This window comes from Dreissena polymorpha, chromosome 10 (genome assembly GCF_020536995.1).
Source record: "Dreissena polymorpha isolate Duluth1 chromosome 10, UMN_Dpol_1.0, whole genome shotgun sequence".
In the NCBI taxonomy this organism is placed as follows: Eukaryota; Metazoa; Mollusca; class Bivalvia; order Myida; family Dreissenidae; genus Dreissena; species Dreissena polymorpha.
Window position 1 is genome coordinate 38783430 of NC_068364.1, and position 17628 is coordinate 38801057.

Below are 17628 nucleotides of genomic sequence, written 5' to 3' on the forward strand. Positions count from 1 at the left end.
AATCGCAATTATTACTTAAATTGCCTCCTGTGTTATTCTGGGTATAAATGCAGATCACTACTGGAAAACGAGGCTTAAAACATGTGCATAAAGTGTCATCACAAATTAGCCTGTGCACACTGCACAGGCAAATCAAGGACGACACTTTACGCACATGCATTCAGCCAAGTTTTCCCAGAAAGAGGTTAATATATACTTATAAACAAAATAAAATCCAATTAAAGCCACGCACCTTATCTTTCTCAAAGAGCGATCGGCACACGTTACAGTAGAGCGAGTACGTGAAGTGATTGTAGAGATTTTCGAGGCGTTTCTTCAGATCCTCCGTCTTCTCCGCGTTCTCGATGGACAGACAGAACAGGTTGATGAACCACGTCAGAGAGTACTGGTACATCGGCTCGATGTTTGCCAGGTCCGCGATGGAGAAAAACAGGATCGTGGAGTGGATCGCTATCGGCTTGTAGCCCAACCGAGCAGTGTCGATCTTTATCTCGGTTTCCTCAGCGATAGCCTGCGCAGATAATCACACATTCTTACTGATATATAGTGAAATAGCTGTCCTTATTTTAAAGTTATAATTAAAACAACAACAGTGATTTATATATTTTATCATACCACTACATTGATATCTGCCTGATTTAAAGGAAAAAAAACAACAGCACAAATCTTATTTTACAAATATTAAGCATAAGTGCTTATGATATCAAGATCAACACGTCAAAGGTCGTACAACATATTCATTCCCGCAAAAAATCCACAGTCGTAGAGATTATTTTTTTATCATTTCTTTTAAAATGTGGAGGGAGCGTTATCCTGAGCAGAAAAACAAATTGTTCAAGTAAAATGTATTTTAATTAGTTAAATGCTTACCTGCTATCTCCTAGCTACTACGTTCCAAGGTGGGTTTATTTATCCTAAAATATTTCTGGAAGCCGGGAGCCGCTTTTTAAAATTTATTTATTAATTCGATTTAAAAGCCAATAAAATGGACGTTGTTTACTAGCACTCTCCTGAAAGAAGATTGAATTGTAAGGTGTCGTTTTAGCCTAGGTTACATTATACTATGTTCCGACCTAGTCTATTATGGAGTATATAGGTGGCAGCTCCGGCCTTTCAGAAATCTTTCAGGATAAATAAACCAACCTTGGAAGGTAGTAGCTAGGAGATAGCAGGTAATGAATTTATGCTATTAAAACACGGCAAGCCTTGCTATTCTATTCTTTAATTCTTAGCTAGGTTTTTCTGCCTATTTTGGGAAAAGGAGTCTGACCAAAATGGGAATTTTTTATTGACAAAATTTGCCATTTTGGGAATTTTTGCTTCAATGAAACGGCTCATTTGGGAAAAACTTGTGAATTTATCATGCTTAAATAATTCAGTGGTTTAACAAATAAATTTGTTTTTATTTGTTAGTTTGTCTTCTTTATATTAACAGATGCAATAATGGGCATGTTCAACGTTTATTCAAGTACAGCAGTTTTGTTTTTCAGTTACAGTTACACTCTGAGATAAGAATAAGAACTGTACAGTCAAAACCTTATAGCAGATATTTCTGACCAAAACAAACACTGGTTAGTCACACAAGTTATAAAACACTTCATTCTTAAAAAAACACAAAAAAAACACTTTTTTTCTTTTTGGGAAATTGGGATTTTTGTTATAATTTCGGTTTGGGATTGGGTCCGTTTGCTTTGGAAGTGCCTCTGTTTTCCGGAGGCGCAGAGAGTGCTGAAAAACTCCTGCTTAGCCTCACAGAATATATTACTCAACAATAGGGCAGTAACCTGCTATTCTCTATTTATTTTTTCCTATTCAGAGAACCTGTGTAATACTAGTAATAACATGAGCCTTGTTCTGGAAAAACAGGGTTTAATGCTTGAGCGTAAAGTGTCCTCTAAGATTAGCCTGTGCAGTCCACACAGTCTAACTAGGGAGAACACTTTCAGAGTTTATGATATTTTTGTTTACAGAAAGTCTTTTCTTAGCAAAATTAAGTTCAGACGGAAAGTGTTGCCCCTGATTAGCCTGTGCGGATTGCACAGGCTAATCTGGGATGACACTTTACGCATATGCATTAAACCCCCTTTTTCACTGAGCCCGGCTCATTTATTGTTTCCTTTTAAGACACCTGTGGAATCACACAAAAGTCGAGGTGTCAAACCTGTTTCTCCGATATCTCGTTAGCCAGCACTTTGGAGGATGAGAGCACTTTGATGGCGGTCTCGTCTTCGAGAATGTTGCCTTCTGACGTGGACAACACCTCAAGAATCTTGTCTTCAATTTCCTTCAGTTGCCTAAAACAAAGACCACGGATGTGAGGAATTATCTAGAAAAAAATCCATAAATAAAAAGCATATCACCCAAAATGAAGACAATATTTTGTTGTTGATAAAAACAAAGACTATGAGTTCAAAATTGTAGACATAAAACCTTTACACCTAAAGAATTGTGTCTTCTTGTGTTGCCTAAAACTTACACCCCTGATGTGTGGAATTATCTAGAAAAATGGAATTTTGTCTTCAATTTCCCAAGATAAATAGAGTATAGTTCTTTGCTTTCAGGTGTGATAAAGAATTTCACCAGAGAGTGAGACAATATTTGTGTTGCCAAAAAAAATTACTATTACTTGGAATTTGCAGATATCAAGCCTCAATTGCAAAAATGTGTTTGTGCACAAAATAAACAGCAATATAAATATGAGTATCATTTAGACTTTAACAAAATCAGAAAAATAAAATGCAATTGAAATGAGAACAATTTTTGGAATTGAATCAATAATTGTGTAGATTATCAACAATATTTTCACCAATTAACAAGTATCCTTCAAGACTTTAGCTGCATTCTGCGTGAACAGGGCTAAATGCATATGTGCAAAGTGTCTCCCAAATAAGCCTGTGAATTCTGCACAGGCTTAATGAGAGACAACATGAACAGGGCTAAATGCATATGCGCAAAGTGTCTCCCAAATAAGCCTGTGAATTCTGCACAGGCTTAATGAGAGACAACATGAACAGGGCTAAATGCATATGCGCAAAGTGTCTCCCAAATAAGCCTGTGAATTCTGCACAGGCTTAATGAGAGACAACATGAACAGGGCTAAATGCATATGCGCAAAGTGTCTCCCAAATAAGCCTGTGAATTCTGCACAGGCTTAATGAGAGACAACATGAACAGGGCTAAATGCATATGTGCAAAGTGTCTCCCAAATAAGCCTGTGAATTCTGCACAGGCTTACTGAGAGACAACATGTTATGCCTTTATGGAAATTTTAACTTTAAAGGAGGTCTTTTCTAAACAAAAATTTAATATAGTCGGAAAGTATCGTCCCTGATTAGCCTGTGCAGACTTCACAGGCTAATATAAGACAACACTTTTGGAATGTTTTTACCAATCAGCGAAGTATCCTGTAAGAATTCAAATCCCCACATACTTCTTGTTTTCTGCGCTCTGCAAGATGAGGGCGTTCTTTTCCTCCTCCAGCTCGGGCCGTTCCCTGGCAACCACAATGCCTAGCAACTGGTCCTGCAGACCCTCGGGCGTGATCATGAAGTTTAGGAGTGTCACCTGTGTATCATTGGTTTAGCATGAAACTTACATTTTTATATAAAAAGGTATTAAGAAACTATTGCATTTGATAAATGTAATGAAAATTCTCAACTGCCCTTATTTTTTCTTTAGCAATGGTCTAATCCCTTTCCCAAAGAAAATTTATTAAAACAAGAGCACTGCATAGCGGGTGCCAACGCTTGGCTGTGGGTACAGTTTTGTCACAGTGACCTTGACTTTTGACCTAGTGACCTAAAATAGGTGTGGCGTGTAGTACTCATCAAGGTGCATCTACATATGAAGTTTCAAAGTTGTAGGTGGAAGCACCTTGATTTTAGAGCCAATTTTAAGGTTTCAGCACGATGACGGCGGACAGCAGACGACGAGCAGGCTATGACAATACCTTGTTGTTTTTTCCAAAAACAGCCGACCTAAAAATGATAGAATGTAACAAAAGAAATTAAGTTAACCTTAGAAAATGTATTCTTCTGTTTCTCAGTTTTATCCATATATAATAACCCAAAAAGAAGTCTTGACCGTTTCCCCAAATCAGTGACCTTACAGGACCATGTTTAACCATTAGAAAGCCCGGACATATAGCCAGCACATACTCACCAGATTTTTTCTTCTTCTTTAACAATGGTTAATTTTCACACTTGTTATTCAAAAGTTTCACAATTTGAAACTCAAATTTTCACAATAAAAAAAAAAATTGCGACAATTTTTTTTTTATTCAAAAAGTTTGCAACTCATTTTTTCATATTTTTTTTTTAAATTGTGAAAAACATGACATGGTAGACTTTTAAAAATTGTTAAAAAATGAGTTGCAAATTTTTGGAATGTTCAAAAAAATAAGTCGCAAACTTTTAAAATGTGAAAAGACAGAAAGGAAAAGGACTGCTCACCTTAATGTAACGACACATAATGTCAAATCTAATGTGATATTCTGAAAATTTCCAATAAAAATTTAACTTATTTCACAAATGTCTGAATGTAACATAAACACAGGAAAAAAAGCTCTGCTCACCTTGACAGAGGTCTCGGGCAGGTAGTGGGGGTTCCTCAGCTTGGTGGTGATGTAGAACTTGAAGTCCTGGGAGTACTCAATGGTGCTGTCACCCAGACGGATGCACAGGGCGCCGGCCTGCTTGAACGTCTGCTTCAGCAGCAGAGGCTCCAGCATCGGGTCCAACTCCTCACCGACGTTCTCCAGGAGAACCTAGTGTAGGAAATATTGGTTGTGTGTATCCTTGGGACAATTATATTGGTTGTGTGTAGCCTATAAACAGTTATATTGGTTGTGTGCAGCCTATTAAAAGTTATATTGGTTGTGTGCAGCCTAAAAACAGTTACATTGTTTGAGTGTAGCCTATTACAGTTATATTGTTTGTGTGTAGCCTTTACAAGCTATATTGGTTGTGTGTATCCCATGAACAGCTATAGCTTATATGGGGTCCCTCTACAAGAACGTTGATTGTGTTCAGCCTCCTTGAACCTTGATTGAAAGTATCTTATCATAGTTTCTAGCCAATATGGGGTCCCTCCCCTTCAAGATTGATTGTTTGCAGCCTCTAAATAGTGAATATAGGGTAACTCCCATAGAACCTTGGTTGATTGTATCCTATGAAAAGATATAGCAAAATAGTGGGTCCTTTCCCTTGGATTTAACAAAAATTGTGCAGTTTCTAGATATGTAATAGAGACAGTTGGCTTAAACATTGGCTGTGTGTAGCCCATGAAAAGCTTCATCGTTTGTGGGTAGCAGTTATATTGATTGGGTGCAGCCCATACACATTATAAAGCATTTGTGTGCAGTCTATGACCAGTTATACTGCTTGTATGCAGGCAGCTCATAAACAGTTATATTGGTTGTGTGTAGTCTATACAACAGTTATATTGGTTGTATGTAGCCCATAAAACAGTAGCCCATAAAACAGTCTTACTGGTGGTGTGTAGCTAATCAACAATTAAAGTAAAACTTGTTTCCCAGTTTCCCACAGTTGCTCTCCTATTGAACTATGACCACAGTTGACTAAGTCTGGAAATGATAATTAGGTTTATAACATACCGGTGTGCCGAACTGGATGCAGTTCTCGAGTGTGCGCACAAAGTCTGGATTGGTGAGCTTGATAACGTGCACATTGTTGGCCTTCTCCATGTTCTTGACCCACTTGTTAGCCTGGCCCTGAGGGTCAATCATAAGGGGCCAGCGACGGGAATTGCTGAAACAGAGGGTCAACATGAATGAGATTCTACCTCAATATGAATGAGATGTTTCCACAACATAAATGAGAGGTTAATTCTACATGAATGAGTATTTACCTAAAATTGATAAAACTTAACCTCAAGTTACCTCAAAATTCAAATGAGATGTAACCTCAACATGAGTGAGACATTCATTCAAAATGAATGATACAGTAACTTAACATAAATAGAACATTACGTCAACATGATGCCGTTGTCTACAGAGAAAGTGTCAGTAGGCAGCCCAGCGATGTTCCAGGCACGAATCTTGACCTGGTCACCGAGGGTGGAAATCAGGGAGAAGTCCTCCGAGCACGGGATACCGCGGGTCTTCACGGACTCAATCCAGCTGGCAATCTGGTCCTGAAGAATGAACAGAACTTGATGACTTACATTTGAGCCATATTGTGGGAAAATGGGGCTTAATGCATACATGTAAAGTGTCATCCCAGACTAGCCTGTGAAGTCCGCACTGGCTTATCAGGCTTTTTCTTCCTTACTTGGATTTTCATTTAAAAAAGATTTCATTTTAACAAAAAATTTCATAAAAGGGAGAGATTTCACCCATGATTAGCCTGTATAACTCTGATCTAGGTACCAAAAAAGTTAAAAAATACAGAATAAGATATAACAGTAAGGATGGACAAGAAGTGAAGTTAATAACATTTAATTCCAGATGTATCGCAGATTTTTAATTATCTCCCTATTGAGAACAATACAAAAGTGCATACCGTCCTGAATGCGGATGTGAAACAGCCGAGGTAAGCTACGATCCCAGATGAGACCAGGACGTCTCCTGTACAGTTGGTGTACTTCACTCCAAGGTCCTTGGCTGCCTTCCCCCATCTGTAAAGGAACAGAGGAACCATAAACTATGTTTCAGAAGTTGCCGTGGCATAGCGGGTCTGGTGTCCACCTAGGTCATGGGTTAAATCCCCACTGTAGTAACGTTCATTTGAGACACCAAATATTTGAGACAGGAAATGAACTCAATAGCATTTTAATAAGCCTCAGGCTTTCCATGCAATTGAGTAAAAATAACTAGGTTAAAACTAAACATTGTTTCCCATTAAATTAGCAGGTGCCTAATAGTGAATGTTTTCTTTTAAGTTATTGGTGGGCCCTTTTCTGAGAAAACTCTACAATGACTTCTTTATGCAAATTATATTAAAGATTGTTATATACCAGTCAATTAACTTCGGTACAAATTTTCTATTTTGTGGGGGTTGTGGCAAAAATCCTTCCAGCACATCACACATACTTTATTTTTCTTTAACTATGTGGGGAAAGCAGACTGCACAGAATAATCTGGACTGAAACATATAGGCACTTGCCTTGAGTCCTGTTTTCACAGAGCAAGGCTCATTTGTGTCTTTTTCTGAGAAAACTGGGCATAATGCATTTGCGTAAAGTGTCGTCCCAGATTAGCCTGTGCAGTCCGCACAGGCTAATCAGGGACGACACTTTCCGCTTTTATGGTATTTTTAGTTTGAAGGAAGTCCCTTCTTACTGAAAATCAAGTTTAAGCGGAAAGTGTCGTCCCTGATTAGCATGTGTGGACTGCACAGACTAATCTGGGACGTCACTTTACGCGCATGCATTATGACCAGCTTTCACAGAACAAGACACATATAAGCAAGGGATCGCAGTCCATAAATTCAGGGATAAACGTTACACTAAATAAATTACTGATATTTTAAACCTGTCTTGCCTAAAAAATTACTAATATCTCACATCTCTTGCCTAAAAAATTACTGATAACTCACATGTCTTTCTTGCCTAAAATATTACTGATATGTCACCTGTCTTTCCTGTCTTTCAAAATTACCACAATCTCACCTGTCCTTCTCGCCTCCCAGCCCACCAATGAGCTGCTCTGCACGGGCCAGTTTCTTTGTGCACAAGTCCACCTGGTTCTCGAGGTCCACTTTCTTCTGCTTGTTGAAGGCCAGCTTCTCTGTGAGCTTGTTCAGCTTGTCCTGGACCTCCTTCAGCGAGGCTCGCTTCTTCTCCAGAGACGCCATGGCAGTCGCCAGTTCCGACTCTGCCTTCTTCAACGCAATCTTCTTCGGTGCGACTACTTTGGCAACTCTGAAAGTGTAATATAATAATACTACTGATTGTTTTCATAGTGGGTTTCTTTTGGGGAATTTTCATTACTTGACACTTTTTGTTTCCTGAAGTAATATATCAGTAAAAGTTTTTTGGGGTTTTGCTTTTCTCAATCTTATTTCATTTAATGCCATACTCTAAAGTTTAAATAAATATTTTGTCAACGTCTGAAGAATTCACCAAAATGAATTCTGAAAACCCAGCTTACCTAAAAAAATTAAATCTGCCTATACAGAGTAAATGTAAATTTTTAAGTGTAAAAATGCCCTAAATGAAACTGGCCATTTTGGGCATTTAGCCAAACAATCAAACATCTTATTGAGGTACAAAAATTGTCACAAACAATAAGTAAAGTAGTATAAGATTATTTCATTACATTATTTTGTTGTTAAAATATAATGCCCATTTAGGCCATTTGTAAAACCTTGTCGTTTCAAAGTGTAAACAAGAGCACCGCCTTGCGGGTGCAGACCGCTCATCTATTTTCTTTTTAAAGGTGAAGGGACTCTCATTTTCAATCACAAAGGAGGGAGGAGTGAAGAGGGGTGTATAGTGTGGGTTGTGGACATTTAGTGGGGGGGGGGGGGGGCGATGGGGGGGGGGGGGGGGGGGTTTTGGGTGCGATGGTTGGACGGTATTTCAAACATAACCGTTTAAAAAAAAAAAAATGGGGGGGGGGGGTATAGTGTGAGGGTGTGGTGGTAATTTGTAAGATGATCTTAAAAAAAAAAAAAAAAAAAAAAAAAAAAAAAAATTGGGGGGGGGGGTGGGGTGGGGGGGGGGTGGGGGGGGTATAATGTGAGGGTGTGGTGGTCATTTGTAAGATGATCTTTAAAAAAAAATAATAAAAAAAAAAAAAATTGGGGGGGGGGGAGGGGGGGGAAGAGGAGGGGGGGGGGGGGAGGAGGAGGGGGGAGGGGGGGGAGGGCACGGGGGGATGGTTTGGGTGGAGTCTATTGCGGTATGTCAGGTAAGAGTAGTTTCATCAAAGTATCAATCAAATCTAATCATAAATAAAGAAGTTATGGCAATTTTAGCAAAATTTAATAATTTGACCTTGACAGTCAAGGTCATTCAAAGGTCAAAGTAAAATTCAAGTTGCCAGGTACAGTAACCTCATGATAGCATGTAAGTATTTGAAGTTTGAAAGCAATAGCCTTGATACTTAAGAAGTAAAGTGGATCGAAACACAAAATTTAACCATATATTAAAAGTTACTAAGTCAAAAAAGGGCCATTATTCCGTAACAATGACAACCAGAGTTATGCAACTTGTCCTTTTACTGTACCCTTATGATAGTTTGTGAGTGTTCCAAGTATGAAAGCAATATCTATGATACTTTAGGGGTAAAGTGGACCAAAACATAAATCTTAACCAAATTTTCAATTTTCTAAGTATAAAGGGCCCATAATTCCGTCCAAATGCCAGTCAGAGTTACATAACTTTGCCTGCACGGTCCCCTTATGATAGTTCATAAATCTTGCAAGTATGAAAGCAATAGCTTTGATACTGTAGGAATAAAGTGGACCTAAACACAAAACTTAATCAAATTTTCAATTTTCTAAGTATAAAAAGGGCACATAATTCTGTCAAAATGCCAGTCAGAGTTACATTACTTTGCCTGCACAGTCCCCTTATGATAGTTAGTAAGTGTTGCAAGTATGAAAGCAATAGCTTTGATGCTTAAGGAATAAAATGGACCTAAACACAAAACTTAACCAAAATTGTCAATTTTCTAAGTATAAAAAGGGCACATAATTCTGTCAAAATGCATGCCAGAGTTATCTAACTGAGTTATCTTACTTTGCCTGCCCAGTCCCCTCATGATAGTAAGTAAGTGTACCAAGTTTGAATGCAATAGCATTGATACTTACTGAGAAAAGTGGAACTAAACGCAAAACTTAACCAAAATTTTCAATTTTTTAAGTATAAAAAGGGCACATAATTCTGTCAAAATGCACGCCAGAGTTATCTAACTTTGCCTGCCCAGTCCCCTCATGATAGTAAGTAAGTGTACCAAGTTTGAATGCAATAGCATTGATACTTTCTGAGAAAAGTGGACCTAAACGCAAAACTTAACCGGACGGCGACGCCAACTCCAACGCCGACGCCAAGGTGATGACAATAGCTCATAATTTTTTTTCAAAAAATAGATGAGCTAAAAAGAGTGCCAAACTGTTACAAGATACGCCCGTTTGAAGGTTTTGGTCACCATGCTAAATGCTTGAAATGCACTAAGTGACCTAGTTTTTGACCCGGCATGACCCATATTTCAACTTGACCTATATATCATTTAGACACAACTTCTGATAAAATTTGGTGAAAATCGGATGAAAACTACTTCAATTAGAGAGCGGACACCATGCTAAATCCTTGAAATGCACTAAGTGACACCGTGACCTAGTTTTTGACCTAGCATGACTCATATTCGAACTTGACCTATATATTGTCTAGATACAACTTCTGACCAAATTTGGTGAAGATCGGATGAAAACTTCTTCAATTAGAGAGCGGACACCATGCTAAATGCTTGAAATGCACTAAGTGACCTTGTGACCTAGTTTTTTACCCAGCATGGCCCATATTTAAACTTGACCTAGATGTCATTTAGACACAACTTCTGACCAAATTTGGTGAAGATCGGATGAAAACTACTTCAATTAGAGAGCGGACACCATGCTAAATCCTTGAAATGCACTAAGTGACCCCGTGACCTAGTTTTTGACCCGGTATGACCCATATTCAAACTTGACCTAGATATTGTCTAGATACAACTTCTGACCAAACATGGTGAAGATCGGATGAAAACTACTTCATTTAGAGAGCGGACACCATGCTAAATGCTTGAAATGCACTAAGTGACCTCATGACCTAGGTTTTGACCTGGCATGACCCATATTTGAACTTGACCTAGATGTCATTTAGACACAACTTCTGACCAAATTTGATGAAGATCGGATGAAAACTACTCCAATTAGAGAGCAGACACCATGCTAAATCCTTGAAATGCACTAAGTGACCCAGTGACCTAGTTTTTGACCCGGCATGACTCATATTCGAACTTGACCTAGATATTGTCTAGATACAACTTCTGACCAAATTTGGTGAAGATTGGATGAAAACTTCTTCCATTAGAGAGCGAACACCATGCTAAATGCTTGAAAAGCACTAAGTGACCTCATGACCTAGTTTTTGACCTGGCATGACCCATATTTGATATTGACCTAGATATCATTTAGACACAACTTCTGACCGAATTTGGTGAAAATTGGATGAAAACTACTTCAATTAGAGAGCGGACACCATGCTAAATCCTTGAAATGAACTAAGTGACCCTGTGACCTAGTTTTTGACCCGGCATGACCCATATTCAAGCTTGAACTAGATATTGTCTAGAGACAACTTCTGACCAAGTTTGGAGAAGATTGGATGAAAACTATTTGATTTTGAGAGCGGACACTGCTGTGGATGCCGCCGCCCGCCCGCCAAGGGTGAAACTATAATACCTCCGTTTTTTTCAAAAGGGGCGTATAAAAAGGCCCTTCATTTTGACTAATTTCACACAGGAGTAGAAACTTTACCCCAGCACAGACACGAATTCAGGACATGCATAAAAGCTTGCAAATTCTTGAAAATGTCTAGTAAAAAAACAATCTTAACTCTTTCAGTGCTGGAACCGAATTTTGAAGGCCTTTGCAAACAGTTTGGATCCAGATGAGACGCCACAGAACGTGGTGTCTGATCAGGATCCAAACTGTTTGCTATTCTGATAGTATTCTTTGAAAAAAAATCGAAGAAAATGCTAATTTTAGAAATTCAGCAGACAACATTTTAGCAGACGACAAATTTCCCAGCATGCAAAGGGTTAAGTTCCACCAACCTATCATAAGATTCCATGGCCATGATCCACTTGCACAGACCTTCGCAGGCAGTGGATGCGACTCTCACTTTATCGGGGTCAAAGTCGGGGTTCGTTATGTATTTGGTGCGGATCTGTTTCATGTAGGCTGGGTTAATATTGTCCTGAAATAAAGTCGTGGATCAGAAATGATATTCAACAGTTTAACTAAATGCAGACACGTGTAAATTATAGAATATTCTTGGGCCCCTTTACAACTCATGTATGAATTTTGATACATGTGTAGTCCCTTAGAAAATAAAATTAATTTAAGACCTTTCATTCTTAATTCAAGCTTTAAAGGCTTCATTTCCAACCCAAAGATAATATAACGAAAGGATTCGTAGTCGAAATAGATGCTTTGCGCATTTTCACTGCTACAGTATAATTACCTCCCTTAGTTTTAAATTTGCCAGGTAAACAATATGATATTGTAACTTGTTCTTCATAAAGTAAGTGAATTGTATAGCTAAAAATAATGTATTAAGCATTTAAAGAGTATTTGATATTTAAGGAATGTTTTTAGTAAACCCCTGCATATATATTCGGCTAGTTTCTGTGTAAGTGAAGGAGAAATGCTGATCGGTAATTTCCGTAGAGTGCGGAGGGAATTCGGAAACGTCGGTAGTTTCCGGATCGTGCCTTTCCGTTGGCTAGGTGGCGCTCTGTTCGCCAGTATATAAAAGGCTTGCAAATAGACAAGTTAGGGGAGTCCTCCGGTGTATGCGAGCGGATCAACATCTGAAGAAAAGGGACGTTACTCTAAAAGAACAGTATTCTGGAGCAGTTGGGTATTTACGTTGGCTTCAAGCTTTAAACGGTGTTGCCCGGGCTGCAGAGTTCCTGTTTCTTGGAGAGGGTCTTCAGAGGGTTGGAATCTACGGACGTCGTACAAGGCAGTGACGGAAGCTTCACCTAAGGCCTTGGGGTGACGTGAGCCAGTGTCTTCGCGGAAGCCAGTAGCCTCACGAAGGCGGTGACATGTAGCTTCACGGAAGCCGGAGGATTCGTGGAAGGAACATCGGCATTGTGAGGCCGCGCACATAGCGCTCGGTGTCGGCCTCAGGAAATCGGTCGAAGGCATCGATTCCCCTCTTTTGGTCGCATTGTATATATTTAAGGCGACTCAATTACTCTTCATTTTCCAATCATAAGGCAGGTAGCCTGAGAAAAATTAGTTTTTATTAATTGTTATTTGTAATCGGCCTTCCGAGGGTTTCGGAAGGCACATCGTCATTGTGAGGCCGCGCACATAGCGCTCGGTGGCGGCCTCAGGAAGTCGGCGGCTCGCGTTACATATTTGGTGGCAGCGGTGGGATCGGGTATAGAAATCTATCGACAGTTCTAACCTGTCAAGCCCAGGCCTCAAAATGGCTCAAGGTGGGGACGCAAGTCTTCTTGAAGCAATGGAGCGGTTGAAGCGGGAAAATGAAGCCCTCGTTGCAAAGTGTGAAACGTTGACTTTGGAGAAGGAACTTGATATATTAGAGCGTGACAAAATCCAGACTCGCTTCTCTACTCCTGGTCTAGAAACAGAGACACCTAAGCCTCAATCAAAGTTATTTATTCCCGGAGAAAATGTAACAACAAGAAAGAAGACTTCATTGAAGCCTTCAGCTTCAGTGAAGGCAGCGCTACGTATGATGGCCAATCATCGTGGCGTGATTATAGAGCGCACTTTGAGACGTGCGCTGATATTAACCAATGGGACTACAACGACAGGGGATTGTATTTGGCAGTGTCGTTGCGTGGCCAAGCGCAAGGGGTATTGGGAAACCTTGCACACAATTCCAGAGATTATGATTCACTGTTGCAAGCCCTAGAAGAACGTTTTGCGCCTCCTAACCAGACGGAACTGTACACAGTGCAGTTACGTGATCGCAGACAAAAAGCATCGGAGACGTTGGGAGAGCTGGGGCAAGACATTCGAAGATTAAACAACCTGGCATACCCCTCTGCACCGGCAGACCTGAAAGAAACATTGGCCAAAGATCAGTTTCTTGATGCTCTTCAAAGTGCGGACATGAGACTTCGCATCAAACAGGTCCGACCAGTAAGCCTCAATGATGCCATCAGGCACGCTGTGGAGCTCGAAGCTTTTTATCGTGCAGAAAGAACTAAGCCTGACAGACATGTGTCTGCGGTAGGTACCGATGACGATAATTAAGCCAATGAAGCAAATGAATGAGCTTCAAAAGATGGTTGACATGCTCAACAAACGGCTAAGTCAGCTCATGGGCACCGCGGAAACCTCACAACCCAGATATGGTTAAAGGCCAAGCATCATGGAGCGACGGTGTTACACCTGCGAAGTCTCTTCTAAACAAAAATCCAAGGCTGAAAGTGTCGTACCTAATTAGCCTGTGCATTCTGCAGGCTAATTTGGGAGGACATTTAATGCACATTCGTAGTTTTCCCATAGTGGGGCTAATGTTTTTTGTTAAAAACAATGCCAATTCCTACAACTTAATAATTGTATCAATCCTTCATTCATTATAGTAATAGCTCTCCTCCCTTCACTCTTCCAAACAAATCCAGGTCCCAAATGTGAAGTGGATACAGTCTTTCCGAAACGTCGTCGTACCGTCGGACATGTCCAGTAAAATGCTTACCAGTCAGGCAGATTTTCTGTCTTTGTCGGATTGCATGTCCAGTTAATATTTGATCCGCATAGAGGTTAATATTTCACCAGATTACATGTTCAAACAGTTTACATATTCTCCAACAAAACAATTTTCCTTCCACACAAAATATTCGAAAAACATCGATCTTAAAATAGCGCAGCGAACTTATGAATATTTATACAGTTGTGTACTCTCATAGTCTCGCGAGATCATTATGCTTATAGTGAGGCAATGAACTGCGTGTTCATTGGTCCGATAAGAAAATCAGCATATCTGGTTCCCTACATTCGTTATTTTTGGTCACCAAAGCGGGAAAACGGAGGCCCCGCATTGTTTTGACCTCTTTGTAGGGACTCTTCGCAAATGTAACAACAGTGGACTCATGTAATTCTTTTTTTGTTGCAATTGTTATTCTAATTGCATCTAGTGCAGATAAGTGTTTCTGGGGTAATAGGTTAAAACTATAGATTTTATGATCTTTGCTGAAGCTTTTGTCTGTATTTATTTAATGCTTTCCGGTGGTTTATAGAGAAATATCAGTGAATTAAAACTGATAATTTCACTGTTTCAATTATTTACTGTGTAGTGACATCATTTTTTTGACGAAATGACCTCATTATCCCAATGAAATTCTTTAGTTAAACGCTTTAACAATGTAAATAAACAGTGAAAAAAAGCATAAAAGAAAAAGAAAATTTGTTGGATTCGGTGGAATATCGATTTTAATTCACTCGTGATCATAGAAAATTTATATTTTCTATGATCACTCGTGAATTAAAATCGATAATCCACCGAATCCAACAAATATCCTCTATGTAACTGGAAATAAATGTGAATACTGACAGTATCTGTTAGTCCAATCGTCTTACCTTTTAGAATTAACAAAATTTGCCCAATATGCCTTGTCTGATTAAATGTTTTTCGGTCTGGTAAAGTGTTTTTCGGTCTGGTAAAATGTCAAAGTTTACTGGACCGAATGTCCTGTAAAATCTGGGCAACCTTCGGAAAGATTGGTGGATATGGTGTCCGCCTAGCGACCAGGATGTAACAGGTTTTATCCCCACTGTGGAAGCATTTCTTAGATATGAGTTGCGTTCTGAGAAAACTGGGCATAATGCATGTGCGTAAAGTGTCGTCCCAGATTAGCCTGTGCAGTCCGCACAGGCTAATCAGGGATGACACTTTCCGCTTGTATGACATTTTTCATTTAAATGAAGTCTCTTCTTAGCAAAAATCCAATTAAGGCGGAAAGTGTCGTCCCTGATTAGCCTGTGCGGACTGCACAGGCTAATCTGGGACGACACTTTACGCACATGCATTATGCCCAGTTTTCTCAGAACAAGACTCATATGATCTAAAGATACCAATTACAAGTTCGAAAAAGGAAACGGATTCAAGAACCTTTCAATAAGCCTTTGCCTTTTGATGCAATCTAGCATAAATAAATACAATTTAAGAAATTATAAATATTTTTTGGAAAAAAAAAAGCAAGTTCCTTCAAACTTACTACCAATCCATCTTACATTCCCTAAAGAAATATCTCAAGTCAGGGCTCTTTTCAGTCTTGGAGAATGGCTGTTTTTCACAATTTTGACAAGTCACAGAGCAACTCAAATTTTCCCAATTTCAAAGAGTTTGCGACTTTCATTTCACAATCTGAAAAGTTTGAAACTCATCTTTTCACAATTGAAAACAGTTTGCAACTCTCTTTTCAAAACTAAAAGTTTGTAATTTTTTCACACAATTAGGGGCAAAAAGGGGGCTTCACAAAGACGGGGAAAAAAGCCCTGCTCGCACACTTCCAAACAAAACAAAACCTTGTCAAAGTTGATCAGCTGCTCTAGGAACTTCATATCACCAAGGATCTTCAGGGACGGCCCCCAGTAGTCCTCGATCTTCTTGCCGGAACCGCTCGGGTCCGGAATTCTGTCCGGTTTGACTCCCTTGATCACGCAGACAGCCTCCAGGACAAGTCGGATGATGTTTGTAGGCTTCTTCATGCTCTTTACGATCGTGATGTCCTGCGGTGTCAGAGTGTTCAGCGCCTCCAAGGCCGAGTTCAGGATCGGAATGGCTTCCGCAAGGTCGGCATCGCACTCGTCTTTGATCGCCTTTGCCGCCTTTGCTTGCTCGTTGGCAACGGCTTCGTCCGCTTTCACGACCTTGATACGAAGAAGACAAAAAATACTGTACAATCATTTTTATGCATTGGCATAACAGTTTGTTGTTGTTTTTTCTCTAAAAAAAATGCCTTTTTTTATGGATTTTTTATTTTAGAAAAAAACAAACATATATATTTGTGCCATTCATTTTAAGATGTGTTTGTATTAAATGTTTGGATCGGTTAACCAAGGAAATATAAAAAATGTCCCAAGAATAATATTACTTTACATTAATAATTTCAAAACTTCACATTTGACTTTGTTTTCATTAGAATAGAATTTTAAAACAAAGCATTGAATAATACATTGAAACATGTCATCTGCTAAGCTGTATTAGTTGCTCATTAATAATTTCACATTGAATCGTTTCCTTTTAGACAGACCAATTTTTAAACAAAGTGTGAAATACCATCAGGAGACAGTGGTCTCACTTGTGATTTCTGCGTTTTGAGACAATGCAATTCTGGAATTGGAAAATAAAGTTACCAAATGGAAACAACAATTTTAAAATGTGTTCAAGCCCATCTTAATTTTGTCGTGTCAAGCTCTAATTTCTGAGTGGCGTGTTCCTGACTTTTTCCAATATGGTCTTTTGTAAGCAGACAGATTTTCCTTCCATCTTTCATACTTTTGTCTTTTCTTATTTGCCCTTTTCTCCTTAAATGTAAACTTTTCTTCTATCAATAACCATTCACTGTAGTGTAGTGAATATTGTGTCAATCTAGCAACAGGAAGGTCATGGCTTTGACTGTGGGAGAGTGCTTTAGATCTCCCCAAAAGACAAGTACTGGCTCTTACTGGGAAACAGACTTGAAAACATTTTAATAAGCTTTCAGCATTCCAGCGAAAACAAAAGTTTAAACTGACAAGAGTTGCTGCCCTTACCTTCTCCACTTTGGTCACCTCAATGGAGTCCTTCTCAATGACGAACTTGATCTCTGAGTTGCTGCCCTTACCTTCTCCACTTTGGCCACCTCAATGGAGTCCTTCTCAATGACAACCATGATCTCAGAGTTGCTGCCCTTAACTTCTCCACTTTGGC

General features: G+C 39.3%; 1 protein-coding gene across 4 annotated transcripts in view; it reads right to left on the minus strand.

The window, feature by feature from the left end:
- Positions 1-17628, minus strand: part of LOC127848498 (dynein axonemal heavy chain 7-like) — a 281861-nt gene that overhangs the window by 179510 nt on the left and 84723 nt on the right. For all 4 annotated transcript variants that reach the window (XM_052380990.1, XM_052380993.1, XM_052380992.1 and 1 more), the window contains 10 exons: positions 16242-16586; positions 11783-11925; positions 7630-7881; positions 6522-6636; positions 5990-6153; positions 5615-5768; positions 4574-4765; positions 3431-3564; positions 2162-2294; positions 233-511 (listed from right to left, as the gene is read on the minus strand). In XM_052380990.1, coding sequence (XP_052236950.1) covers positions 233-511; positions 2162-2294; positions 3431-3564; positions 4574-4765; positions 5615-5768; positions 5990-6153; positions 6522-6636; positions 7630-7881; positions 11783-11925; positions 16242-16586 — 1911 coding nt within the window. The remainder of the gene's footprint in view (positions 1-232; positions 512-2161; positions 2295-3430; positions 3565-4573; positions 4766-5614; positions 5769-5989; positions 6154-6521; positions 6637-7629; positions 7882-11782; positions 11926-16241; positions 16587-17628) is intronic.